The following is a 14,508-nucleotide window of genomic DNA, read 5'->3' as shown; positions in this document are numbered from 1 at the left end:
AGCCAGCAGTGGTAGTGCACCTCCCAAGGGTTTAGTAGGGTTAACCCTGGGTTCTGAGGGGAGTGACAACTTAGTTGGCACCCTCACTCAGGCTGTCCTTGTCAGTACAGGGGATATGGATATGTCCCCTGACATAAGTCCCAATACTTTGGGCAAATACAGACAGACACCTTTTATTAATGGAAAAATGGCTCAGGCCTATAGGGACACTTGTGCCAGTGTCACAATGGTGACACCTAGCTTTGTGGACCCTGGACAGATCATGCCAGGTACAGAATTCCTGGTGACCAATGCAAGCAATGTCACTACCAATCATAGTATGGCAATTGTAGCTTTCTCCTGGGGAGGGGTAACTGGCCAAAAGAAGGTTGTAGTTAGTTCAGACCTCCCAGTGGATTGTTTGTTGGGCAATGATTTGGAGTCATCACAATGGTCAGAAGTGGAGCAGAGGACTCATCTGGAAATGTTAGGTTTGCCAGCACATGTGTTTGCTGTGACTAGGTCACAGGCCAGAAGATGCCCCACTGAACAGGTGCTGGATCCTGGAACAATGGACCAGACACCTTCCAAGAAAAAGAGCAGTAGGGTTAAGGCTGTGCCTTCCCCCTTGCCCCAGGTTGTGGATCAAGTCTCAGAGGAGGCTGACCTGCAGGAATTGAGGGAAACTGAGCCTAGAGAGTTTGAACTTGATCAAGTTGAATTCTTGGGTTCAGGGGGACCCTCAAGGGAAGACCTGGGGAAGGACCAGTTAGGCTGCCCTTCTCTTGAACCCCTCAGACAGCAGGCTGCTGCTGAGGCTGCTGGGAACGCCACAGGTACCCACAAGGTATACTGGGAAGATGGACTCCTGTACACTGAGTCAAGAGACCCCAAGCCTGGCATGACCAGGAGGCTGGTTGTACCCTTGTCTCAGAGAGGTTTCCTACTTACCTTGGCCCATGAGATTCCCTTAGCAGGACACTTAGGCCAGACAAAGACTTGGGACAGGCTTGTCTCACACTTTCACTGGCCTCACATGAATGAGGATACCAAGGAGTTTTGTCGCTCCTGTGTCACTTGCCAAGCCAGTGGTAAGTCAGGTGGCACAACAAAGGCCCCCCTTATACCAATGCCTGTGGTGGGGGTGCCCTTTGAAAGAGTGGGGATTGACATTGTTGGTCCAATGGAACCCCAGACAGCATCAGGGCACAAGTTTATACTGGTGGTAGTGGATCATGCCACCAGGTATCCTGAAGCTATTCCACTTAGGACCACCACAGCCCCTGTGGTGGCAAGGGCCCTAGTTGGAGTGTTCTCCAGAGTGGGCTTCCCTAAGGAGGTTGTCTCTGACAGAGGTGCAAACTTCATGTCAAGCTATTTAACTGCTATGTGGAAGGAGTGTGGTGTCAATTACAAATTCACTACACCCTATCACCCACAATGCAATGGGCTTGTTGAAAGGTTCAACAGGACCCTAAAAGGGATGATTCATGGACTACCTGAAACACTCAGGCGTAGATGGGATGTCCTGATGCCCTGCCTTCTGTTTGCTTACAGAGAGGTCCCACAAAAGGGGGTTGGCTACAGCCCTTTTGAACTTTTGTATGGGCATCCTGTGAGAGGCCCCTTGTGTTTGGTGAAGGAAGGATGGGAGAGACCTCTCAAAAAGCCTGCAACCAACATAATGGACTATGTACTTGGTCTCCGCTCCAGGATGGCTGAGTATATGGAGAAGGCATCAGAAAACCTTAAGGCCAGTCAAGAACTTCAAAAAGCTTGGCATGACCAAAAGGCTGTCCTGACTGTTTATCAGCCTGGACAGAAGGTGTGGGTGCTGGAGCCAGTGGCCCCAGCAGCACTCAAAGACAAATGGTCTGGGCCCCACACAATCCTTGAGCAAAAGGGAGAGGTCACCTACCTGGTGGACCTTGGAACTCCCAGGAGTCCCCATAGGGTACTCCATGTCAACAGGCTCAAAGCATATGTCGACAGGAAGGACATGAGCTTGCTCATGGCCATAGATGAGGGACAGGAGGAAGAGAGTGACCCTCTCCCAGACCTGCTCACTCAGAATCCTGATGATGGGTCAGTAGATGGTGTTGTCTTTTGTGGCAGCCTCTCTGAACATCAGCAGAAAGACTGTAAACAGGTTCTTCAGTCTTTCAGACGTATGTTCTCTCTGACACCCAGTCAGACCAATTGGTGCACCCATGAGGTTGACACTGGTGACAGCCTGCCAGTCAAGAGTAAAATCTACAGGCAGCCTGATCATGTTAGAGACTGCATAAAAACTGAAGTGCAGAAAATGTTGGAATTGGGAGTCATTGAACCCTCAGATAGCCCTTGGGCTAGTCCAGTAGTTCTAGTGCCAAAGCCTCACACCCAAGATGGTAAGAGAGAGATGAGGTTTTGCGTAGACTACAGGGGTCTCAATGCAGTCACTAAGACTGATGCCCATCCAATACCAAGGGCAGATGAACTTATAGATAGATTGGCTTCTGCCAACTACTTAAGTACATTTGACTTAACAGCTGGGTATTGGCAAATCAGGTTAGCTGAGGATGCCAAGCCCAAAACAGCATTTTCAACCCCTGGTGGGCATTATCAATTTGTGGTAATGCCCTTTGGTCTGAAAAATGCACCTGCCACCTTCCAAAGGTTGGTGAATCAAGTCCTTACTGGGCTGGATGACTTCTGTGCAGCATATCTAGATGATATTGCTGTCTTTAGCTCCACCTGGGAGGATCACCTGGTCCACCTGAGGAAAGTGTTAGAGGCTCTGCAAGCAGCAGGCCTCACTATCAAGGCCACCAAGTGCCAGATAGGGCAGACACAGGTTGTATACCTGGGCCACCTTGTAGGTGGAGGCCAGGTTCAGCCACTGGAGAGCAAAATACAGTCAATCAGGGACTGGGCTCCTCCAACCACCCAGACTCAGGTTCGAGCTTTCTTGGGCCTGACTGGATACTACAGAAAATTTGTCAGGAACTATGGTTCCATTGTGACACCATTAAATGAACTGACAAGTAAAAAAATGCCAAAAAAGGTTCAGTGGACAGCAGGCTGTCAAAAAGCATTCGATGACCTAAAGCAGGCCATGTGCACAGCACCTATCCTTAAGAGTCCAGACTACTCCAAACCATTCATTGTCCAAACAGATGCTTCTGAGTTGGGTGTGGGAGCTGTTCTTTCTCAACTGAATTTTGATGGTCAGGATCAGCCCATTGCTTTTATAAGCAGAAGGCTGACCCCCAGAGAGAAGAATTGGTCAGCTATTGAGAGGGAGGCCTTTGCTGTGGTTTGGGCCCTGAAGAAGCTGAGGCCATACTTGTTTGGCACTCACTTCAAGATTCAGACCGACCATAAGCCCCTCTTGTGGCTAAATCAGATGAAGGGTGAAAACCCCAAACTGCTTAGGTGGTCCATTTCCCTACAGGGGATGGACTTTACAGTGGAACATAGACCTGGTACTGATCATGGCAATGCCGATGGGCTCTCCAGATATTTCCACTTAGAACAAGAAGACTCACCTGGTCAAGGTTAGCTTATTGTCCCAAAGTTTGGGGGGGGGTCATGTAGGAGAGTAGGGTCTGCAATCCTATGATCACCCAGATTTTTTTGCTTTTGTTTCACTGGTTTACGACTTTCTCTGGCTGTGGGCCTGCCAATCAGACCCACAGCCTGGCTGTTCTCTTTCTAAATTACCTCATGTACCCTAGGTGCATCTACCAATTGGTACTGGGCCACCTTATCAGACCCTGTAACTCAGGGCATAGGTGTACCCAGGGCTGCCAGGGGCTGCAGCACGTATTGTGCCACCCCTGGCTGGCCTCCTAAATTTGACACAACTGGCTGCATGACAGCTGGGGCAAAGTCGTGTAATCACCCTTTGCTGTAGGTGTAGTATACCTATACCTAACCCTAAAATGGACACACAGATTCCTATCAGTCACTCCTATGGCAGGCCTTGACAATCCTGAAGGCAGAGTGCTTGGAATCGTGTGAGATGGTGCTCTGGCATGAGCTGAGCCTGTCTGCAGCTTGCGGAATCAAGTCCTAATAGCTGTTCCATGATATCGCATACCATATACTCTTAAGTGCATTATAATCCTCGCGGTTAAATGCTATCTTTGGTATTGCTTTATCAAAACATGTCGAGTAAGGTGTCATACGAATTGGAATACTAACCCCTCGCCAATTCTGGCGACGGGGTTAGCATTCCACCCTTCTAGAGGGACACGACATGTATGTAACTGTGAACCCCGGTTAAAGTTAACTGAAGCCTCAGCTCCACAAAATGGATGCTGCCACCACAGACACGAGTCTGACCCCCTGCAGCTGGGAGTCCTTCCAGCGAGGGGAGCCTGGACAAAGGGTTTCCTGTCAGGGGCGGTGCTAGCACCGTCCCAGACATGGTTTTGTGTATCCTGGGTAGGCAGGGCTTTACAGGAAGGTGACTGCTGAGTGGCACCCCGGTGCTCACTACGCATAGGCCGGTCTGAACCAGTTCCAGGGGCACACCAGCCCCTGGCCTGGGGAAGTCCGACATGGCTGAGGGGTGTAACCACCCCCACCTAGTCCCACCCATAGGCAGGACCTAGTCACCGGGTCAGCCCCCTTTTTTAGTATAAAGATGGGAGCGGGCCCCCTGTTAAAATTAGATCATCTTTGGAATCAAGATACCACTTTCTTCGAAAGGACTTCACGATTTCTTCTTCAAGATTCTCCCTTGTGGCTAAGGAGTAGTCACCCTGCATCCGCAGGCACCATCCTAAAGAACACTGCGGTCTGCTGCAAGTCCTTCATCACGAATCCGACGACCCAGCTCGACGAGACCCGGCTTCCCTGGCACCTCTGACCTCTACTCACCTCTACAGCCCAGCTGAGAACCGTGAGTGCGACGAGACCTCAAGGGACCGACGATCGCCAAGACTGCACGACATCTTTACTGCAAGCCCACCGTGTCCTCCACTGGTGAGTGCTTTGGGGTCCGAGAAGCCCCGACCCTGCGCAGCTCCAGCACCCAAGATCAGCCCCCCTGCATCTCCACGATCTGCGTGGGGCCCTTCTGCTGTTTGCTGTGCACCGCGTTGTTTGGCTACTAGCCGGCTGGCTTGTGGCCCTCTGAACGACGCCCAACGACTTCACGACTGCTGGTCTGGTTGCTCCAGGCTGGCCTTTGCTTCCTTCTTCAAGAGAGGCACCCCGGACCCTCCTGGTCCACTCCAGACGCCATTTTAGGTCCACCGCGTGGGCTTGAATTTGCCAAGGCTTTGTTGCCCAATCCTGGGTCCAGCGACGCCGACAGCTTCTATCTTCGTGGGACAGCTCGATCCTCCATCCTGGTCGCCGACAACGCCTCCTGGTCCGTGAGATCTTCGAGTCAAGCGTCACCCACTCACCTAGTCGAGGTGGCTACCATCCGGTGCCCTCCTGGTGCCCACTGACTACTGGCTAGTAGTCTCGAACTTGGTCCCCTCTGCTTTCAGGTGTCATCTATCTTCAAGATCCAGGCTTGGATCCGACTGAACTTTCTTCACTGGTCACCGGCCAGCGTCTTTTCTTCCGGCTCCTGGTCCGTCTACGAGGATTCCCGACGTCTTTTCAGACCTATGCAGCTGCAGCCCCTGGGCTAGGTAACTTCGGCATTTCGGTGCCCCAGCATAGCCTCACTATCCAAGGGTCAGAATCTACTTTCGTTTTCTCCCTACCAGGTCGGGTTCGCCCGAGAACACTAACTTTCTAATTCCTAGCTACCATAGACTTTTGTCCCGCATCTCGCGTGAGAGTGCACACACTGCACCCGAGTCCCCTAGGCCTCCTAGACATAATCTAACGATTCCCTAGTCAAGTCCTAGCGATTCCAAAAGCTATTAGTACTGTACTTACCTGCTAGGAATTTCGCATTCCACTTTCAGAGTATATGGTTTTCCGTGCCCCTCGGGCATTTGTATATACTGTGCTAACTTAAGTATTTTTGTAAGAGTTTTGGTTTGTGCTTAGTACCCTGTCCTCATAAAGAGTACAGGGCTGTTGTGATCTTTAAATAAATAACTGTTTATTTTCATAACACTTGTGTGGTGTCCTTTCACTTGGTATTCAAGGGGTATATGTGTGGTAAACAGCTGGCTTAACGCGCCCTCTCGAGTCTTTAGCCTTAGACTGCTCGTATCCACGCTACTAGGATAGCTGGTCTATAAGGTTGACTTACAACCAATCATCAATAAGGGTTGCTGGACTGATACATAGTGTTCACTAGAATAGTGAGCACTGCATATCAGGCCACCTTCTCACACTGTGGAACTAGAGTTGTTGAATTCCCAGCCCATGCAGTCACTATGGCTTTACTGGCACTTACAACATTAAGGAATGGGCCCTAATATCGCAGGGGCCTATTTGTTCATGCAGACATGCCCTCACATGTGGTACAGTGCACCCTGCCTTCAGGCTGGAAGGCTTGCTACAGGGATTATTTAGCTATGCCTTCAGGCAGTGCTGGCTAGCAGGCAGGGCACCCAGGCAGTGTGCCTTGTCAACTTTGTTGTTTTTCAGCTTACAGGGGCATGCACGCTGCAGTGGCATGGTCACAGTGAGGGGGGTCCAAGGGGACCCCCTTCACCTCCCAAGACCTAGGTACCCAGGGTACCACTTATTAGAGACTTACAGGGCAGAAGTAGCTATTGTGGGTATGTTTTAGGGAAGAAGTACTGGCACAGGAGACCTGGTTAGCAGGGACCCTGTGTACCACAGTTGAAACCACATCAAAACCAGGTACAAGGTGGGGCATAACCATGTAAAAAAATAGAGGCGCTTTCTCAGTCTGTGGATAATTCCACTGAGGAAGTTGGCAACCTAAGACTGCAGCTGCCCTCCTCAATACTGCAGCATGAGAAGAACTATTCTGTTTCCATACCTGGTGGAGAGAGTAAATCTGAAACTGGAGAGGACTCTAGCCTCCCCCAGTTCAGTCAGTCAATTTTCCTCCAATGGAGGCTGGACAGTATTTCCCAAAGGGTTTTGCACCCTATATTTCCACCTTCACCTGCCAAATTGTGTATTCCTGTAGGAAAAGCAGGAACTGGTTGAATAAGGCCAGATGGAGAGTTGCCCAAAGCAGAATGCTCCATCAGCGCCGCATCTGGAAATGTCGGGGCGCTGTTGCGGTATCATATCGAAGTCAGATAGAGTAATGGGATCCGCATCACCAATGTCACTGGCTGAACCGACGCAGAAGGTGTGAACCCCAAAAAAGGTTTCAGAGGGCCAACTGTCACTGAGGGCGAACCTGCCGGCGAGGATCCAGTCAGGGCACCTCCCACATTCTTGAGGCCAGAAAGGGCACCAGAGGGAGATTTGGGCCCAAAAATGTTATGCAGGGAAAAGGAATATTCCCGCATTTGGACTAGAGTAGCTCCAGCTCAAGGATATTAAGGGAGGAGTGGGGTGGACTTCTGTGAATGCGTTGCAACCGAAGGCTGGGAGACATCCTTAAGTACCAACTGTGTGCGCTTTGGGGCTCTGTCGACGTCGGAGGCCCCACACCTGAACTAACCTTGATCATTCTCTGGACTTCGACAACTACTGACACTGTTGCAGAGCCTCAGATAATCGCGCCGCCTGGAGTTTCGTACAATGCTCTCTCAACACCTTTGGCCGACAATGCTGACAGGAACCGCACTCCTCAGAGTCATGGTGTTCTCCAAGGCACCTCAAACAATTGGTATGATGATCTGTGATCCACATTGGTCTGTCACAAGATCCACAGGGTTTAAACCCTGAAGACATCGCAAAAAGCACACTGTTGCCTCGATATAACGTTGAGATGGGCCAAAAAACGGCCTCCCAACTGCCCCAGATCCGTGCTGCAAGCGTGGAAAAGAAGGAACTGACGTCAGCGAGGGAGTTATATGGACTGTCAATGTCACATCCAGTGGACGACGTTGATATGGAGTCGCACACACGGGCTATGGGGAAAAGGTTGTATATTATCTACTCCTCTTGCAGGACAAGTAATGGCGGCGAACAATCCACCATCTGATCTGAGGGTACAAAAACAGTGACCAAGTCGAAATAACATTTTTGAAAGCAGAGCTTCTTTGGGGGTGGGAAGGTTGTGTTGATGGTACCGGTGGTGGCCCAATGGGAGGAGACAGTGATATGCTTTCATAGAAATCCTTCATTATTTTTCTTATGGCAACTAAAACATTCAGTGGAACACATGCCACGAGTGTCTGTGGGTTTGTAGACTGTTTCTTCGTCGACAATGATGCAGCTGAGGGAGTTTTTCTCACAGACCGAGATGACATTTTCACTGAATGAGGTTTGGACATGGTCAGCGTAAATTTAGTTGATGTTGCAGATGATTTCACCAATATAACCTTCGATGGGGGGCAAAGCCTTGGTCATAGACAGTGTGTCAGTCAATAATGAAGTAATCGTCAAAGAGCTCGGCACTGGAGTAGTTTTTGATGATTTCCTCAAATAAAGGTTGCCATTCCCCTTGGTCAGTGAGGCTGTTGATGAAGGGAGTTTTTTTCCACATGCTTTGAAGGTGTAGAGACCACTGTCGAAGTGCATTTTTCTTTTTTTCCATCTTTCAGCTGTCAGATCAGTCAAGACATACTTAGAGGGCTTTTTAAGAGTGTGCATCTGCAGAAGAATCCGATTCCATGACTATCCATTTTGCATTTTTTGCCTTTCCTTCACAGGTGTGACAGAAGAGGCACCTCGAATTGCAGCTTTACCAGGGTATACAGCATCTATTGCTCTGAGGAGGCGACGTCACATTCACTCGAAGTCTTGGAAATGAATGTTCAAGCCTGTGAATCTATGAAAGATCCAATGATAAACGAGAATATATATATATATATATATATATAAATATATATATATACACACACACACACACACACACATATATACACACACACACATATATACACACACACACATCTATATATATATATATACACACACACACACGAGAGAGAGAGAGAGAGAGAGAGAGAGAAGAAATAGTTTAAGTGTAAATAAGACATTATTCACCAGCTTTTGGTCACTAATGGGGTTCCAGTCCAATCTACTTACTGCTATAATTTGTGTATTCTTTTGTTCAAAATTTTACTTTACTTGGTAAAGGAAAAAATGCACATTTTTGTCAGGTAGTCCAGATTGCAAACTCCAATTGGTTTCAATAGAATTCTCAAGATACACAGTGCCCAAATCACCAAGGAAAATTCAGTCATAATCCTAAATGTACAACAGAATTTAACTTTTTATGTCTGCCAGGATTTCACACAAGGAATTGTGGCTGGTCTAAATGAATTTACAACTGTATTCATATCAGCCACAAGTGCGCACAAATCTGTGCAAATAAATCCCACTCATTGAGTGAAAAGTGGGCTTTCCTAGGTGTGGCTTTCACTGGAGGTTTGTGAGCATTTCTAATCTCCACTAACACCTCTTCCCATCCAGTAAATGGTCAACGATTCCAGGGTGGAAAGGTGAACAGATCACCATGGGTATTTGGGGGAAACGAGAAAGGCCTTTCTTCAGGGCAATAAAGTGAGTGTTTGCACTTGGAGTGGGGGCTATGAGGGTTCAGTTTCTACAGTGCATAGTTTATCTCAATGCAAAACGCCTTACAGCAAGAACAAGAGACTGAGGGAAGAGTCAACCGACATTCCCAATTATCTGTGTGAAAATCTGCACTGCTTTCCAGATGTACTAGTGGGGATAATGGCGAAAGATGACTAAATATGCACACACAAATATAGGTTCAGATTTACAATGAAATGAAAAATAAAACAGAAAAAATTCTGAACTCATCACCAAAATACAATGAATATCATGCTAGACTATGAGGGTGCTGACACACCACTGTGCGGCCACAGAAATAAAACAAAAACCAAAAGAAACTAATTAGAATTGGACAAGCTACTTAAGAGGAAATAGACAGAGCTATCATTTTAGAATTACTTTATGAAGGAAGACAGAAACAATTGGAAAATAAATTCAAGATTTAATTCACTTGAAGAGAATTATATATCTGCTTTACCAAATGGAGGAGATATTGCAACAGTGTCTCTTCCTATTCTGTAAGGAAGCATTCCAGGTTGTAACAAAATGTTGAGATATTTATTGTTTATGAACACTAGTAAAGCTACCATGATGGATAATATTAGCAACAACCAAGTTGGCTGTGTGCAAGATTCAAGATCGCTCACTGTACAGCTGCAGGATTCTCAAGGCAAAGCACAGTCAATATGACGGAGTTGCTTGCAGCTTAAGAGAGCAAGGTTGCCTTAAACCCTCAATGTTAAAATACAGACCCATTAGTCCAAGGACATAGCATCTCAGAATAGCACCCACTACTTGTGAGAAGTGAAGGACCTCCGTTGACCCCTCAAAAAGGAAATGTGTTTTAATCTCGACTCCTTGCCTCATACTAACAATATAGCACACACATGCATAAAACTACGCCTCAACATTATTATTATTATTTTTAAAAAACTTTTTCTGTTTTGCCAATAGAGGGCAGGTTTGAAAGATAAGTTTGTAACAATATGGAACACTGCAAGTCAAAACATTCGGGGTCACTGCACCCAGACGCACAGTTTTTCGCGAGCACACAAGCAATGTATTGCCCCTAAGTAAAAGTAATACAATATGCCCCCTCTCTGTATCATAAGGAGCAGACAAAACCCCCCATATCCTGCAATCACATATTTAGCATTAAGCAGACGTACAAAGCTTTACCTTCTGAACAGACAAAGCACCAGCTGACGTTGATGTGTTCATGGTTCTTGCAACCCCTTCTTGGTGTAAAATGGTTGGGGCAAATCATGCTGTTGGAGGCAAGGATCACTGTGCCTGCAGCTAGGCAGAAGTCATTCGCATGATACGCAACTGGACATCGCACACAGCGCATCAAACGACCTAACAAAAGATAAGCATCCAAAATGCAATGACAAATATATAAAATGATTAAACAATCTGCAGGTGCACACAATGGATTCTTAGGAGTTACCTTTCGAGGAACAAAGATTGGTGGGGTTAGTGGCATGGCAGGTAATGCAAATATGTAAGGAGCAGCGGAAACCTCTGTTCTGGATCAAGGCTGGAGGATACTTTGTCACGCATGCTTCATGATAGTATTTTCCACATAACGTAACAGTGCAGCGTTTCACAGCTGGATCAGCCTCCTTGCACACAAAGCAGGTATGAAGACCTGGGGATGAGATGTACAATCAGCATATTGTGAGAGTTCCTTTGCTTTAGCATATTTTTACTTCTAACAATTCTAACAAAGCTTTCAAAAGAAAACATACATTCAATCTACAAAGTACATTGCCAACTTCCTTGGCATCCGATGGGACCCTCCACAGAATATGTCAAGACTAAATAAAACAAGCATTTGCAATGCAATAGGTCTCGCATTTATGTGAGTTTGAGCTATTGACATTGCAAATGACAATGCCTTTTATTTTTGCTTCCGTTTTTAAAACCTAAATAAAATGCATTGTTATTTTTAAGGCCAATAGCTTAAACTTGCGTAAATGTGAGACCTATTGCATTGCAAATGTTTGTTTAATGTATATGTTTAGTGTGAGTTGTTTTATTTGTAGGGATAAATGGTGGGGTGGTAATTAACTATAATTCTTTAGCAATACATTTTTATTATTAACATTTTAAGTAATATTTTATTATGTATCATGCAAATATTATCTTAAAAAACATTTTCAGATATGTGTTGTATACTGTACCGCGCGTAGTTGCTGTGACTTACACTCCCCAGTGTTTCCGTGCGGTAACTGGTCCCACTGGCGGTAACTGGTCTGTTAATACCAGGTGCGGGAAGTTCACCCCGCTGTCCTATAGAGGGCACTCCTGCTCAATTTACCGTGACTCCCACCGCCCAGTGTTTCCCAGGGGTAACTGGTCCCACCGCTGCTGTTCTGGTGCTAACAAAGCCCCGGACAGCCAGGCCCTGCGGGAGGCAGAATGATGCGGTGCCAGCTGTGCAGGGCACCGCGCCACAGATTGCATGTCACTGTTCTGAGTGGGGGGGGGGGGGGGGGGGGGGGGGGGTGAGTGGGCTGTGTTGGGTGTGAATGTTCACTCTCCCTGGTAGCAGTGAGGGTGCACTATGGAGCTGCTGTAGTTACGCCACACCCTGGGCGGTGGTGCCCTCTGCCGCATGCCCGGTTCTGAGGGCGGGGGTGCAATGTGGGGGGGCTGCATGCAGTGAGGGCTGCAGGGTCTGTAAGTGGCAGTGCCCTGCGTGTGTGGACTAACATAACAAACATACCACGTCACGTGTACTTGTAAAGAGCACGTTCACCCGGGGGCACTTTGGCACTGAATAGCAGGTGCTCATTGTTGAACAACTCATTGGTACTCGTTGTTCCGACCTTAGAAGAATGAAAGGCTGAGAAAGCCCACCGGGACTTGATCCTGTGACCATGAGGTCACACGCAGGCCCCACACTATGCCACTTTGCCACTGGTTGTGGTACACAAGGCAGTAGGTGATCTGTAGGGCAATTCTCATTGAAAGTACCAATCTTTGAATGTTCTACCTAACACGAGCAGCGACAATAGGAGCTGCAAGTAACTTTGAATGTAAAGTACTTATTTGACACCAAGACTTAGCTGATAATGAGTTTGTTAGATAGTAAGGGTGAACATTGCCATGGGTATCAGACTTGCTAAAACGTCATTTGTGTGCCCTTCGCACCAGTTCTTATCCACTGGGAAAATACAAAAAAACAGAGAAAATGCAGGGCAGTGGTGAAAGCACTACTACAGGCCAGGCTTCAATTAACCATAATGCAAAGAAGGACTTAGTTTAAAATCAACGTCCTTTGGATTAACGCCCCAAAAAGCAAAGTTCATAGAAAAAATTTAGCATTACGCATTCAGCTGTCCTATACATTAGACCTAAAGGAGTCATACATGTCAAATGCAAACAAGCTTAGTATCGGGGCTGGGAGGAGTGGGAGGGCGGGGGCTGCCTGCGCATGCGCAACATTTTTAAGTTTCGTTTTGAGGTCGGAGCGCAAGCCCGGCCCCGGAGCGACAGCGAAGTGCTGTACCTGAAGTCCCGGGACCTAGGATGGGGCCCGGGTGAAGACCAGCGGGGAGACTGCGGGACCCCCAAGCCTAAGGGGAGAGCCCCGCATCTTGCAGGCATGACAGAGCAGCTCGAGTGCTCTGCGAGGCTCCCGAGAAGCCCGAAGCCCGGTTAGGTCAGAGAAAGGAGGGGAGAGGGGGTTGCCTGTATGTGTGTGCCTGCGTCTGGGTGCCTGCGTGTGTGTGCATGTGTGTGTGTGTGGGTGTGGTGTGGTGTGGTGTGTGTGGGTGGGGTGGGGTGGGGTGTTGAACGGGCATCGAAGGACCTCGAGATATTTAACTGCATCTTATCCTGGTGGGAGGTTGAGTACCGCAGTTTCCTGGGGTGTTTAACCTGCGGACTAAATGCATAAACTGTGTGTGGGGGGGAGGGATGTTTGGACGGGCATCGAAGGTCCTCGAGAGATTTCACAGCATCTCATCTCCTGGTGGGAGCTTGAGTTGAGTACCGCAGTTTCCTTGGGTGTTTAACCCGCGGAATGTATGCAGGAAGTGTGTGTGTGTGGGAGGGGGGGGGCACTGAAGCACCTCGAGACATTTCACAGCATCCAATCTCCTGGTGGGAGCTCGAGGGCAGGCGGGCTGAGCAATTTGCCGCGACCGGAGGTCCAATTTTGCTGCCTTGAAAGGAAACAATCAGCCCGACTGTTCTCTGGAAATGAGTATGTAGATTTGTTAACCCCTGTACCAACGCTGCCTAATATTGCATATTTATGTAGAGCGCCATAGCTCATATAGAAGGGCTGTTTACCGCGTGCATTGTGTGTACCATCATTCTTACGTTATTCGTAACATCCAGTAATTCAAGGCACTTTTAAATTGGCGTGTCCCTGCCGTAACTGTATACGTGTCTGTGTAGAATAAAAACAAGCCTTTTCCGCGTTGTTGACGCCAGCCCCTTTGATGGCACATAAAGGAAAGCAAAACTGACACGTGCACGAGCACAACAAGCAGCCAAGGCGCCAAAGCGCGCACACGAGGTCAAATCCCCGGCAGGAGAAGCGCGTAACAGTCTGCTGTCCACATTCCCCCAAAAGTGATTACATAAGTTGTCTCGCCCTAGACAGCAAAAGCTTCGCTTTTGCTTTCGTCTAGGCGAGACCTAAAAAAAGCAGTTGGTAAGTGATGCTCATTTGAGAACACATGCTTTATTTTCTATTCTAGTAGATTTTTATCTATTACTTTACTTATTTGGATTATCACTGAGGCTGTTTGCTATGAACAAATTAAAAGACACCAACTCAACAGACCGCTGTGCTGCCATTATTGTGATCAGTAATGGTGCATCTCCGCTTGCACGCTTAACTACAATAATTTTGCTAGGATGCTGCAGTGTGTAACAACTTTCTTTCAGGTGGAAAATTAAACAGGGCATCTAACAAGACCAGCAGACTGT

The 14,508-nt window shown here is 47.7% G+C and overlaps 1 protein-coding gene across 3 annotated transcripts in view; it reads right to left on the bottom strand.

Annotated features, from left to right (window-relative positions):
• Positions 1-14,508, bottom strand: part of NSD1 (nuclear receptor binding SET domain protein 1) — a 1,028,734-nt gene that overhangs the window by 388,241 nt on the left and 625,985 nt on the right. For all 3 annotated transcript variants that reach the window (XM_086931779.1, XM_086931778.1, XM_086931780.1), the window contains exons 13-14: positions 11,009-11,209; positions 10,738-10,917 (exon numbers count right to left, since the gene is read on the bottom strand). In XM_086931779.1, coding sequence (XP_086787905.1) covers positions 10,738-10,917; positions 11,009-11,209 — 381 coding nt within the window. The remainder of the gene's footprint in view (positions 1-10,737; positions 10,918-11,008; positions 11,210-14,508) is intronic.

The sequence above is a fragment of the Lissotriton vulgaris genome, chromosome 7, assembly GCF_964263255.1.
Source record: "Lissotriton vulgaris chromosome 7, aLisVul1.2, whole genome shotgun sequence".
In the NCBI taxonomy this organism is placed as follows: domain Eukaryota; kingdom Metazoa; phylum Chordata; class Amphibia; order Caudata; family Salamandridae; genus Lissotriton; species Lissotriton vulgaris.
Note: the sequence above shows the minus strand (reverse complement) of the source record. Positions and strands in the feature narration are given on the sequence as shown.